The 14612-nt window shown below is 42.3% G+C and overlaps 3 protein-coding genes across 3 annotated transcripts in view; 1 reads left to right on the top strand and 2 right to left on the bottom strand.

Annotated features, from left to right (window-relative positions):
- Positions 1 to 782, bottom strand: part of LOC134535450 (tubulin polyglutamylase ttll6-like) — a 58047-nt gene extending 57265 nt beyond the window's left edge. Inside the window, exon 1 of the mRNA XM_063374562.1 lies at positions 632 to 782. Coding sequence (XP_063230632.1) covers positions 632 to 654 — 23 coding nt within the window. The 5' untranslated portion in view covers positions 655 to 782. The remainder of the gene's footprint in view (positions 1 to 631) is intronic.
- A 1856-nt stretch (positions 783 to 2638) lies between these two features.
- Positions 2639 to 14612, bottom strand: part of LOC134527567 (spidroin-1-like) — a 15891-nt gene continuing 3917 nt past the window's right edge. Inside the window, exons 2-5 of the mRNA XM_063360397.1 lie at positions 10504 to 10642; positions 9538 to 9721; positions 7789 to 7915; positions 2639 to 2742 (exon numbers count right to left, since the gene is read on the bottom strand). Coding sequence (XP_063216467.1) covers positions 2639 to 2742; positions 7789 to 7915; positions 9538 to 9721; positions 10504 to 10642 — 554 coding nt within the window. The remainder of the gene's footprint in view (positions 2743 to 7788; positions 7916 to 9537; positions 9722 to 10503; positions 10643 to 14612) is intronic.
- LOC134528950 (glucose dehydrogenase [FAD, quinone]-like) overlaps positions 10591 to 14612 on the top strand; it is a 23733-nt gene continuing 19711 nt past the window's right edge. Inside the window, exon 1 of the mRNA XM_063362621.1 lies at positions 10591 to 10638. The gene's annotated coding sequence lies outside the window, so the exon portion shown is untranslated. The remainder of the gene's footprint in view (positions 10639 to 14612) is intronic.

Here is a 14612-nt window from a genome sequence, read left to right as displayed (position 1 = left end):
GGATGATTGCCTTTCATACAAACTTGACACGTGTGTTGCATGTACATATGTATGACTCGTTTGAAAGAAATCATCAAATAATTGACTTAATAACAACGTATTAAAAATAATTAAAGAAAAACAAAAATATGAAATGTTCAGTTTCTTCAAGCAAAATCACTATGTACTTAATTTGTACATGTAAAGGTTGAAGTTCTGGAAGTTTGCTATTCCCTGAGTTTTATTTAAGTGGGACATTAAATTGTCTTTAAAAATCCAGTTAAGAGAAAATTACAATAAATAAATATAAATATACATAATGGTTGTACTCAACCTCCTCCTTCACAAAATCCTGGCTACGGCCTTGCTTCCACGTATAACAATACGCCTGCATTTTGGAGGGTGGATGCGAAAATATAGGTTAGGAAATCCCATTTTTCCACTATCTTGTACACAGTCTTGAATAAATGTCGAATTTCTATAACCACTGAGTTTAAAACATTTTTTGTATTAACATTTATACCCTATTAACCCAGATAATGTATAAATTTAATAAATTGATGTTATCTTAACCAAAAAAAAAACTACAGGTTAGAAATATTGATGGTTTAGTGGAACTGTAAATATGATAATGTTAAATTAAATAACTCACCTGGAATGATTAGTAAGTATCATTTTTTTTACAATCCAAGCTTTTCGTATAAATATATACCGTATTTTATTTTGATGGTATTCAAATGTAAATAAATAATTGCATTTATTGCTGTTGTTATTGACGTTGAATTTTTCTGTGATAAAATAGTAACATTGTTGGTAAACAACGAGCATTGCGTACTAAAACATTTTTTTTTTGAACAGCTTTACTTGAATGCCGATCACGTGATTTATAACGTTTAAGCTAATGTATATTTACAGGTTCCCAAATTTACTCTCCTTAATAAAGAAAAATTGCCCTCTTAATGGTATTTGTAAGAGCCGTTGCGTGAGGTGATTTCCATATACGCACACGCAACCACCCGTCAGTCAATATCTCATCATTGAATTAGAGCATTCTACAAATGCACACAGCAGCAGACTTTCATTACGTGAGTTTAAAGTTTTGGACTAAAAGCTGCTTATTTTTTAGATTTTTTTTAAACTTATTTTAACAGTGGAAGTTATTTTGGGGAAACTTATTGCGTAAAACAAATAAAAAAATTATACGCATTCTGAAATTAAAAAAAACACAATAATATGTTTAATAAACGGAGAGTGGTTGTTGAAGAAAAAAATTGTAATGCTAATTCCAGAAATTGTTTTTGTTTTTCTGTCACGCAAGAAATGAAAGCCAAGCCCAGGTGTTTTTAGCAAAGTTAGAGCTATATTTACAATTCTGTTGTTACCACAACGAAGTGGTAAAAAAAGAAGCAAGAAAAAACTGTTCTGTTGCCTAATAAAAAAATAAAAAAAATATGAATACTACTATTATTTTAAGCATGTGCATCATTGAACAAATTCTTAAATATTGCCAAACCACGTGTATCAGAGAAGGTACCTCAATTCCACGTCGTGAAGAACAGCCGACAGCAGTCAAGGCACACGTTTCAAGTCTGCGTTCCCGAGGAGAGCGAACGCGCGTTATCTGCGAACGGGAGCACGAGCCAGCAGAAAAAGTCTGCGCGATGAACGATCTGACGTGAACATGGGTCGCGTCGTAGTAACTGGAGGAACTACAAAGCTCAGCCGCATGTTTGATCAATAACAACGCGGGGACAGTCCCCCGTGCGGAGGGGCAGGGCACATCCGTCATCGTCGCCGAGTCCCTGGCGCGCGACTTGTTCCGATCGCGACAGTTATCAGCATAACATGCGTATCCTTCTGCCACTGTCGTTCCGTCCACAGTGTTTCTACTTCGTGTGATTGAGTCGGTGTTCGTGAGCAAACATCCTGTGTCGCTTTGCGCGTGACATTTGGATGAAGCGGCTACCTCTGGTAGCCTACTATTTGTGAGGAATGTAAAATTGGAGACAAGTTACACAGACTAGATCATAAACTGAAGTTGTCTCCAAATACATTGAATATAAAAAAATCGAATAAAGAAATTAAATAAAAATAAAAACCCCTTGTACAGTACAAACTTGGCGATTTAACTGGAATTGTTGGTGTTAGCATTTCAAACAAGAATGACTTATAAGAACCACTGCTGGTGGAATTTAACACATTTATCATCATATCTGATAGTTCGGTAAACAATACGAACTTAACTAGAAATTATCTTACGTCAATAATTTGTTAGCCCTCTTTATTTTACTTAAAATTTTCGTGCATTTTATTTAGTACGCTTTCAGTTAACAATCTATATCTAGAGCAGCAAAGGATTTTTTTTAACTGCGCAAATTACATCAGACGTTATAAATGCAGCAAGCTCTCAAGAACCACAAATTCAGCATCAATATTAGCTAACACGTATTGCGATAAACTTTCTGCGGAGCTCCCCAACTGTGTTATAATTTTAAGTGTCAGAAACCTTTTTAGTTGACATTATCAAATTCGTTATCAAATTGGCTCAAGCTTTGTTTGTTTGAAAAATAATTATCTAATTTTAAAAAAATCTCAAATCCACCCCCCCCCCCCCCAACAAACAAATCTTGCATCCGCCACTGATCAGGATTATGACGAGCTATTCGTTCTCTTCTGCAACTGCATTCCCAACGGTTGCTGCCTCGGCGGGATCGAACACCTCTCGTATGAACAAGTGCGCCTCGGGGTCGCGTTCCGATAATGCTGACGGCCGTCGTCATCACTGCTGGTTCGCCGGAGCTTGTCAGCACGAACACAACATGGAAAGGCCTTTGGCTGCTCTTCCCTTGCCCAACACCTCACACCCAGTGATTAATGGTTTCGGTTCGCCTGGCTATGAATGCAAGAAGTTAAGGTTATTGGTGCGTGCATTCTTTCAGTAAAATAAAACCAACAAACCCTTTCCCCCTACAAATGTTTTCTCGAAATTAAGAAGTTTAAAGCCCCTGCCTAACCACGTACACCTCTTGTGTGCAGATGAAAACGACTATTTAAAAAAAAAATTGGTTATCTCTAAAGTCGGTTTACGGACGATAGTTTAACGTGACAACGTCATAACAAAACATTGGTGAAATAATTGCATACTTTTATGAATAAAATTGAATAATTTTTATTGAATTATCACTATTTTGTATGGATACAATGAAGGAGTGAAATGAAATCTACAATTTAATTGATAAATTTACTTTTATTGGCACTCATTAATTCAAATATGTTTAGTACTTTAACGAACAGATTATTTTAACTATAACTTTTAAACATGTTTGCTATTTAACTTCTTCCAATCTGTGTTATTCTGTTAAGGATAAGACGATGATTGGAAAAGTAGGAAACGAATCGGAGTGTATCAAGTTTAATGTGCATCGAAAAAGTCAAATAGATGGATGTTCCAATCGCGTGGAAGAAAGATAGATGCGGCGCAAGCATACAATGTGCGTAACGGGACACAGCATAACGGGACAATGTGCGTAACAGGACACTTTTTCGTGCGTGCAGCCAGCGTTCATCGATTTATTAGACGTTGCCACGTCAATAATACTTGAAATTATACTAGTAATCAGATTTTTTAAATGCAAGAATAATTAACCTTTATTGCCGGAATTGTTGTTGTAATAAGCAATGAAAACCACAGATTAAAATTCGTCGAGAATATTGTACAATTTTATGTCTACCAGTGCTAAAAATGATATGCAATTGTGGCCCTGTGCACGAAATTTTATTTATAAGTAGATGACGTAATTAATTTTAAAAACTGGCGTTTAGCTATAAAGTTTGAATATAATTATGAACAAGTTTTCATATAAATAAACTATAATCAAATATCTATCACCAATTATATGAATCACCATAATTTTTGAGTCAATTGTAACATAACCTATTATTACTGCACTCGCCGACAGATGGTACATTTTTTTAATAATAAAAGAATAAATACTTGAAATTATATTAGTAATCAGATTTTTATAATGCAAGAATAATAAACCTTTATTGCCGAAATTGTTGTTGTAATAAGCAATGAAAACCACATTACATTTCACTTCACTTTATAAACAGTCGAATGAACAGTTCACGTGTAGATGACTTGTAATTAATTTTAAAAACTGGTGCTTAGCTATAAAGTTTAAAAATAATTATGAACAAGTTTTCATATAAATAAACTGTAATCAAACATCTATAATCAATTATTAGAATCACCATAATTTTTTAGTCAATTGTAACATAAGCTATTAATACTGCACTCGCCGACCTATGCTAATTTTTTAAATAATAAAATAATACATACTTGAAATTATACTAGTAATCAGATTTTTAAAATGCAAGAATAATTACCTTTATTGCCGAAATTGTTGTTGTAATCAGCAATGAAAACCACAGATTAAAATTCGTCGAGAAAGTTTTACGTTTTTATGTCTTCCATTGCTCAAAATGATATGCAATTGTGGCCCCGGGCACGAAATTGTATTTATAATTAATTAATAATAACGCTCCTCGCGATAAACAAAGGCAAATATCTATTAACGAGTGCCTGGTTGCTGCGGAAGTTGATAGATAGAGCGATTCGTTCGGTTCGCGTCTGTCACCGTAGATGACAGCACAGTAGGGGAATAATATTATTTCGTTTTTATAATACGACTAGCTGCAGTACCCGGCGTTGCCCGGGCTGAACACAGGGTAAAGGGGACCTTTTTCGAAATCAGATGTAGTTCGTAATTATCTTCTTAATTTGAATGTCAAGTGTACAAAATTATTTATATCACTTTCAGATCCCGACAGACGTTCTGCCAGTGTATAGTTATTTACCTGTATATATCTAAAAATTGGTGGTCTGTATGTAGTCTAGACTCTATAAAGCACTATAGAAAAAAGCTTAAAAATAAGAAATACTAATATTGAATAGATTCCATTATCTAGCTAATGATCGGCATGCATTGCATTGCCTCATTTAGTTTTGTTTTGTAATATGTTTTAAGTAGTTACACATATACAAATCATCTATATATATGTATCTCTCTATCTCTATTTATCATTTTATATCTACATATATAGGTACATATATAACTCCTACTATCTCTCTCTTCTATATATAAATCTCTATATAGCTCTATACATCTATAATCTCTTTATCTAACCCATTTCATTCTTTATACCTCGCTCTATCTCTACTGTTCTCTCTGTCTCTCTCTATCTCACTCTATGCATATATCACTCTATCTCTGTCTTTCTGTTATATTTACATAAATTGTGTCATGCGTGCGCACTTATACAACAAAAACAGACGAAGTGCCGCTATATAATATGAAATAAACACATTTTTTGAAACGATTTGTGCTCCAACTATTGAAAAAATAGTTATAACGTCTCAGAAACCTTCATGGGCATGCGCATAACAAATCACCAAAATTTCATCGCAATCAGATGAATGGTATAGGAACGCATACGGCACAAACAAACGAAAATTAAAGACATGACAAACGCATCAAACGATGGTGCGTTTAAAATTCAAGGCAACTAACTTTATCTATTGACGAAGTTAAGAACAAAACTGTTATGAGCACCTTTATTTTGCTAGCCGCTGCGAGCTCCACTAAACGGGCTGGTCTCACCAAGGAGAAAAATATGAATTTTTCCGACCTTACTATGTGTATGATCGTGTGGCAGACATAGATAAATGACACTCACTCACTATTTGTATGTCTATGACCTATGATTTTTTCTGTTATAAAATGAAATTATCACTTTTTCACTCCCTTAGGGATGGAATTTCATATTAATATGTGGTCTATGTGTTAATCCAGGCAATGAGCGAGCTGTAGGCGGGGAAGGTTGATCAAGTGTTAATTGATCAGATTTCGACCGGGGTTGAAAAATATAAAATTCTATTAAACATTATGGGTTGGTGATAGAAGGGTGAAAATTTAGGATTGTATGTATTTTTAATGCCGCATTATAAAAAAAATTTAAAAAAAATTATGTCCAAAAAATTAAAAAAAAATGTTAGGGGTGGACAACCCTTATCACTTAGGGGTATGAAAAATATATAGTAGCCGACAAAATTTTATAAAATTCGATCAAGCCGTTTCGGAGGAGTATGGTAACTAACACTGTGACACGAGAATTTTATATATAAGATATATATATATATATATATATATATATATATATATATATATATAACAAATTTGTGGATAAAATAACTGTCGCAAAATTTCACCAATCACTTCCAAACTGATACATAAAATATAGTATTTAAAATTTTTGGACGATTTCGTTAATTGGCAATACCGACCAAACAGGTAGAAATGGGAAAGTTTTTGAAAAAAACAGAAAAATCGCTGTAACTCCTATAATATGGAAAAATATCACATCTGCTAACGTAGTCTAACAGGTAGGAGTAATACCAAAATATTTTGTCTAAAATAGTTTTTGATACGACCAACCATATCTGCAAGGAAAGTGTTGGAATAAAAAAAAGAATCATAACTCTTTTCGTAAGCACAACATCGAATGTATACAAATTATGTATTATTCTTATAATTTTATCCAAAACTTTTGTCTGAAACAATTTTTAATTAGACAAACCATTGCTGCAAAGTGTTGAAAAAATATCTGGTACAATTAAAAAATAAATATTCATAACTCACTTAGTAGGTACACTAACAATTCCGTTCAAATTTTTTGTATAGCTTATAATTTATATCCAGGTATATCTTTTGTCTGAAACAATTTTTATAATACAAAACATTTCTGCAATTGGTTGAAAAAACCTAGACTTTAAATAGTAAAGATATCCTTCCCTACCATGTACACTATCGAATTGAGATTTATCATCTTAAACTTTTAAAATAATGTGGTAAACTATTATCTAAAGTAAATTTTAAGAAACAAATCATTATTTCAAGGGGTGGAAATACAAGAGTACAAAGAAAAAAAGTTCCTTTTTTAAATAGATATACTATCAAATCCACTATAATTTATTGTAAAAAATTTAAATTTATCTGAATCTTATGGCTCAAAATAATTTTGATGAAACTTTATAATACCATAAAAACAATAGATGAAATTTAAAAAATAATATAAAATTCTTAGTATCAAATTCGTTAGAATTAATTAATAACCATCTAAATTATTTTACCTAAAAATATTATAGTTTTTGAATGACAAAAATAATTGCATAACTACCTTAGTAGGCAAAAAATGAAATTCGTTAAAATATTAAATGCTGGATGGATTAACTTAAAAAAAAATCAATATATTTTTGCTATATTAAATATGAGACAATGTTAAATCGATCTTTTTTTAAAATATTGGCGAACATATGGGTTCTTATGAATTATAAGATCTTAAAATGTTCCAGGAGTTTTTAGAAGTTTAGAAAACATTTCCGGAAGAAAATCCTGCCTGCCTTGCCTACCCCGGCCTGCCTTGCCTGCCCCGGCCTGCCCCGGCCTGCCTTGCCTGCCCCGGCCTGCCCCAGCCACCCCCGGCCTGCCCCGGCCTGCCCCGGCCTGCCTTGCCTGCCCCGGCCTGCCCCGGCCTGCCCCGCCCGGCTCGCCCTGGCCTGCCCGCTCTGCCTGCCTGCCTTGCCTGCCCCGGCCTGCCCTGGCCTGCCTTGCCTGCCCCGGCCTGCCTTGCCTGCCCCGGCCTGCCCCGGCCTGCCCCGGCCTGCCCCGGCCTGCCCCGGCCTGCCTTGCCTGCCCCGGCCTGCCCCGGCCTGCCCCGGCCTGCCTTGCCTGCCCCGGCCTGCCTTGCCTGCCCCGGCCTGCCCCAGCCTGCCCCAGCCTGCCCCGGCCTGCCCGGCCTGCCCCGGCCTGCCCCGGCCTGCCTTGCCTGCCCTGGCCTGCCCCGGCCAGCCCCGGCCTGCCTGGCCTGCCCCGGCCTGCCCCGGCCTGCCCCGGCCTGCCTTGCCTGCCCCGGCCTGCCTTGCCTGCCCCGGCCTGCCCCAGCCTGCCCCAGCCTGCCCCGGCCTGCCCGGCCTGCCCCGGCCTGCCTTGCCTGCCCCGGCCTGCCTTGCCTGCCCCGACCTGCCCCGGCCTGCCCCGGCCTGCCCCGGCCTGCCCCGGCCTGCCCCGGCCTGCCCCGGCCTGCCCCGGCCTGCCCCGGCCTGCCCCGGCCTGCCTTGGCTGCCCCGGCCTGCCTTGCCTGCCCCGGCCTGCCCCGGCCTGCCTTGCCTGCCCCGGCCTAACTTGCCTGCCCCGGCCTGCCCCAGCCTGCCCCGGCCTGCCCCGGCCTGCCCCGGCCTGCCCCGGCCTGCCTTGCCTGCCCCGGCCTGCCTTGCCTGCCCCGGCCTGCCCCGGCCTGCCCCGGCCTGCCCCGGCCTGCCCCGGCCTGCCCCGGCCTGCCCCGGCCTGCCCCGGCCTGCCCCGGCCTGCCCCGGCCTGCCCCAGCCTGCCCCGGCCTGCCCCGGCCTGCCACAGCCTGCCCCGGCCTGCCCCGGCCTGCCCCGGCCTGCCCCGGCCTGCCTTGCTTGCCCCGGCCTGCCTTGCCTGCCCCGGCCTACCCCAGCCTGCCCCGGCCTGCCCCGGCCTGCCCCGGCTTGCCCCGGCCTGCCCCGGCCTGCCCCAGCCTGCCTTGCCTGCCCCGGCCTGCCCCAGCCTGCCCCGGCCTGCCTTGCCTGCCCCGGCCTGCCCCGGCCTGCCCCGGCCTGCCCGGCCTGCCCCGGCCTGCCCCGGCCTGCCCCGGCCTGCCTTGCCTGCCCCGGCCTGCCCCAGCCTGCCCCGGCCTGCCTTGCCTGCCCCGGCCTGCCCCGGCCTGCCTTGCCTGCCCCGGCCTGCCCCAGCCTGCCCCGGCCTGCCTTGCCTGCCCCGGCCTGCCCCAGCCTGCCTTGCCTGCCCCGGCCTGCCCCGGCCTGCCCCGGCCTGCCCCGGCCTGCCCCGGCCTGCCTTGCCTGCGCCGGTCTGCCCCAGCCTGCCCCGGCCTGCCTTGCCTGCCCCGGCCTGCCCCAGCCTGCCCCGGCCTGCCTTGCCTGCCCCGGCATGCCCCGGCCTGCCTAACCTGCCCCGGCCTGCCCCGGCCTGCCCCGGCCTGCCTTGCCTGCCCCGGCCTGCCCCGGCCTGCCCCGGCCTGCCCCGGCCTGCCTTGCCTGCCCCGGCCTGCCCCAGCCTGCCCCGGCCTGCCCCGACCTGCCCCGGCCTGCCCCGGCCTGCCCCGGCCAGCCTTGCCTGCCCCGGCCTGCCTTGCCTGCCTCGGCCTGCCCCGGCCTGCCCCGGCCTGCACTGCCTGCCCCGGCCTGCCCCGGCCTGCCCCGGCCTGCCTTGCCTGCCCCGGCCTGCCCCGGCCTGCCTTGCCTGCCCCGGCCTGCCTTGCCTGCCCCGGCCTGCCACAGCCTGCCCCGGCCTGCCCCGGCCTGTTCCGGCCTGCCCCGGCCTGCCCCGGCCTGCCTTGCCTGCCCCGGCCTGCCCCAGCCTGCCCCGGCCTGCCTTGCCTGCCCCGGCCTGCCCCGGCCTGCCTTGCCTGCCCCGGCCTGCCTTGCCTGCCCCGGCCTGCCCCGGCCTGCCTTGCCTGCCCCAGCCTGCCCCGGCCTGCCTTGCCTGCCCTGGCCTGCCCCAGCCTGCCCCGGCCTGCCTTGCCTGCCCCTGCCTGCCCCAGCCTGCCTCGGCCTGCCTTGCCTGCCCCGGCCTGCCCTATCCTGCCCTGGCCTGCCTTGCCTGCCCCGGCCTGCCTTGCCTGCCCAGGCCTGCCTTGCCTGCCCCGGCCTGCCCCAGCCTGCCCCGGCCTGCCTTGCCAGCCCCGGCCTGCCCCGGCCTGCCCCGGCCTGCCCCGGCCTGCCCCGGCCTGCCCCGCCCGGCTCGCCCTGGCCTGCCCGCTCTGCCTGCCTGCCTGTATTGTGTCCACACAAAATATTCATTGCTTTTATCATTATGTGCATAATTCAAATATTTAAAATTAAGTACATTATTTTAATTCCTCGATATTGTGTTCAGAAAAAAAAATATTTACACATTTTAATTTTAATATTATCATATACATAAATTTAGTTATCACACATGTTATTGTGTACATAATTGTAATTTGAGAATTAAAATTATTGAAAATATTATAAAAAAATAAACGTAATATTGTTTTGAACGAGTTGACCGATCACAAACGGTGCGCTCCAGATTCGTGTTTCGTATTCTGTTCGTTTCGTGTATAAATTATAACGGTTGTTATTGTTACAATTGTTAATATTATTTATTTTTTTGCAGAATTGTGTAGTGACAGGTTGGACGCTTCGGAGCAGAAAAATTCGTTTCAACGTTATATATCTCGGGTAGCATAATTATTCTTGTGCTGTGTGAGTTTTGTATGCTGCATCTACAAACTTTGAACGTTTTTTTTTTCTTTCAAAAATATAGTATATCGAGGTAAGTTCAATATTCACATATATTATTTTCATTTGAAATTATATTTGTAATCGAAAGAACTCGGACATATTAGACTCGCTTATAATTTCTATAAATTTTCGATTTATTGTTCGTAACCAACCTGCTGACGGTGTGCGCGGGCCCCAACTGCCCCCCATCCCTCCCCCAACCCCCGCGGCCCGTCGAGCGGAGCACGGGAGGCGGCAGTCGCCGGGGAGAGGCCGCGGCAGCCAGCAGCGACACGCGACCCCTCGAGGTAACTGTGGACATCAGGGTGTCCACAACAGTGGGTGTGCCAGTTAACCAGCGTCTGATTATTTAAATGTAGTTTATTAGGTATAGGCATTTTATTTTTTCAAAACCTTTACGGTACGCACCCTGCACCAAATTATTACCTACTGTGGCTGCAAATTTTTTTGCTACGCAATCACGGATAACCCTGCTGTTGATGACAATTCCAAATAAAATCAAACATGCAATATTTTTGCATTTTGACTTAGGCGGCAAAAATATTTAATCGTGTAACACTGACTATTCATGCTGTAAAAATAATTTGCTATTATAACTTAGAAAGTTATTTAAAAATCAATGGCAATTTTAATTTCACAGAATGAATAGTCAAAGTGAAATAATATTTTTTCAAAAGTAGGCTATAGCATATTTTATTTTATTTCATATTGTTACTAACAGTAGGTTTATTTATGACTGTGTGACAAAACTTTGTAGTCACACTATATAGTAAATTTGGTGCAGAGAAGGAATTATAAAACTTTTGAAAAAGTTCCTGCAAATCTAAATTACGACACTTTTTTTAATTTTTTATTTTGGTATTTTGATTCAGAACCGCGATTAATTGGACTGTCAACTGTCCTCGGTTTGAAGTGCAGTTCTGGAATCATGTATAGTAATGCGCGACAAAGTTGCAGCTAAGGGCGCATTCGGTTAAAACCAGAAAAATAGTACCAAAAAAAAGGGGGGGAGGTTATGGAGCATTTTTCACGTACATTTGTCATGTAGGAGGAGTTTCCATGGTGCCATACAATAATAAAAACATTAACAGAAGGAAGAACATAATTTATTAAAAGAAAAGGTAGTTTTGTGACAATAGTTTCTTTCGAAGTATTGAAACGCCAAACAACCAATCTGTTAACTTGTCAGAATTTTTTCAACTTCGGAAATATGCTACCTACAATGCTATTTACAAAATTACTCCCCCCCCTCCCTCACACACACACACCAAATTCCTTTTACCGCCGCCCTCTGGATATTCCCTTGGATGCCACCCCAGATGCCTTGGTACTGCCACTTGGTTAAAATAAGTAGTTATGAGTGTATTTCAGATACGTTAACTACAGTAATAACAATGTTTTTACAACATTGAGATTAAAATTAAAACTACCATTCGATTGTAAAAAAAATATTTCTTTTTGCTTAAGATACACGGTAAACTTTCTCAGGTTTTTAAAAAAAGAGGGGTGGGATAAGTATGATTTGGGAAAGGGAGTTAAAGTGTTGCGTAATCTGATCCCCTCCCTCCCCTCCTGGGCACGCCTACGACCGTGGATCACATTTTACGTTATTTGAATGATTCTTCTGTGGGAAGTATTGGTTTTAAATAATTTCATGGATGACCGCCATTTCTGGCTCAAAAACGGACAGTGAACACGAATTAATGAACACACGAAGAACATGCCCATATAAGCAATTAAAATGTTTTATTCGCCGGTGTTTGGTTTTTTCACGCATGAAGATACAGTGGGCGATATACAATACATAATAGGCCTATATCTCAACCCACTCTTGGTTGGGCGAAAAATTAGCAGTCACTTAAGGATTACCGGTTTATTTTAATGCAATTATTGCAGTAGATATGAAGTTCGAACTTAATCAGACAGTTAGCTGCGCTGCCCGCCAGTAAAATAACACTGAATTATGGAGCGGGCCAGACGTCTCGCGAGCTGGGCTCCATGGTTCGATGGGAAAGCGCTACCTCGGAACAGACCGGCGGATCCGCACGGAGACATACAGCAACAACTCGGCACGGCCCGGCTGCACTTCAGCTGTTCTAAAAACATCAGTCGTCGAAATGACGTGGTCAATATATACTTCGAACGGGTATAGCACTCGAAGAAAAAGATCGCGCCCAAGGAGATTTTTAAACCTCCTTGGAAGCACCCCGCTGATACGTGTTCCATTTCCCTACTTCCCCTTGCGACCCTCTTTATCCTCACGATCCACATCCCAGCGCTTAGGTCCGTTCTACAATGGTGCGGAAACGGAGACGTATTCACGGAACAGAGTTTCTACAACAGCACGCAGACGGAGACGGGCCCGTACGGATCAGCTCGACAATGCTGAGCTCTTCCGTTTGCGTTGCTCCGCGTGACCGATAGAAGCCGAGTACTTGGTTGCGGTGGTAGATATGTTTGTTCCTGTCCTATGTTCAAGTACAAGAATATCTTGTGTTCTCTTATTACTTTGTCGGTTTGTTATTATATACGTAAATTCTGCCCGTGCTATGATCTCGAAGAATAATATATTTTTAATTAAATTAATATTTCGTAACAATGAAAAGCAATATCATTGGTTGCCGTTAGTTACGTGTCCGTGCATTGTGGAAGCAGCGCACGCGATAGTGACATATTCCGGGAGATACGTCACCGTTTCCTTTCCATTGTAGCCCGCAAGACGTTTGGCCGCGTTCTAACTCCGGGAAGTATTCGAGGGACCAGAACAGTGTTTGGGAAGTCTCGACAGTCTCAAAGTCCCTGCACACGAGACAACCCACGATAAAAGTCCCGGGACCTCTCGGGACTTCGAGAATTCTCAGAATGAAATTACAATTGAGTTTATTTTAGGCGAAATATATCAACAAAAAATTCAATTTTAGTAAAAACCAACATTTATTGAACATAGGATTTTATTTTGTGGTCAACATTTATAACATTAATTAGGTATAGTCTAAAAAATTCGTATGTTTAATTCTTATAATCACAGATTCAGTTTTCAGGCAATTAAACCTTCTAAATATAAAACAGACTTACAATTAAGAATCATTCTCAAACTAATCATTAATAATCATTACTTAGTCTCTATACATCAGTCGTATAAATAAAATAATAAACTAGCAATTAAAATTTATTGCTGATTTAATGAAAAACGTTTTTAAAAAGTCAGAGCATTAACAGCTTTGTCCGACAATAGGTTCCTAATTTTTGTAATAATGGCACCTGACAAGGGGGGAAAACTCTCGTTTACAACCGATGGTTTTATTGGGTTTAAAGCTTTGTAAATTAGATACAAACTTCCAGTGCATTTTCCGGTGGCTTCAAACAAATGCAACTTCTTTTTTAAAGTTGCTCTTAATTTTTTTTTTCAAGAATTTCGGGTATGTTATTTAGATTTTTTTGACTGCTTTTTCCATTTGACTTTGAAACGACTCGTGGGGTTCGTTGTGTTCTGTAGAGCTACTGGTACGAGGCTCAGCGTCCATTATTTACAATTATGGCGTTTGGATACAATGGATATTTACTCAAATTCGAAGTGAAAATACCCGTAATTTTGGACTGTGAGTTGTGGTGACCAGTGTACAAATATTTTAACAAACATATAACTCGCTGTGGACATCTTTCTTCTTCGCGAACTTTCAAAGTTCCAAAGAACCGTTTTGCCAGATTATCATTTGTCGTTGTCAATTGGATGGTTTTCAGTAACACGTCAATTATTGCTTCGGCTGTGAGTAATGAAGAGTTTTGTCTGCCTAAGGTTTAGACAGCTATCTTGACTGGCTGCAATAAATCAACGATTGACTGTTAAAGAAGAAGATTGTCTTCATTCTTTTTGTCTAACATGTTTAAATCAATCAACGCCTTCTTTACGCAATTTTTGAGCTTCAGAAACCGTTCGGTCATTACAATGATAGATTAACCCTCGTCTTGGCATCTAGTAATAAACTGAGATCTTTCCCAAATTCAGATTTCACATATTTCTGTAATTTTCTGTTTTACCTCGTATGTACACTAATCCCAAATTTAAAACTTCTCCGTTCACAACATGCAGGCACAAATTAAGTACCTCCGGTTTCTGACGCTGGTCCATTCGTCAACGTGTACCAGAAGAAACAAAATCTTTAAAAATCTGAATAATTTCTTTTTTTTATCTTCATAATAATTCAATATAATTCTCATGATATCAGTTTCGTTCTTACGCATTTTATTCTCACGAATGAAT

This window comes from Bacillus rossius, chromosome 1, assembly GCF_032445375.1.
Source record: "Bacillus rossius redtenbacheri isolate Brsri chromosome 1, Brsri_v3, whole genome shotgun sequence".
Taxonomy (NCBI): domain Eukaryota; kingdom Metazoa; phylum Arthropoda; class Insecta; order Phasmatodea; family Bacillidae; genus Bacillus; species Bacillus rossius.
This window is presented reverse-complemented; position numbering and strand designations above follow the sequence as displayed.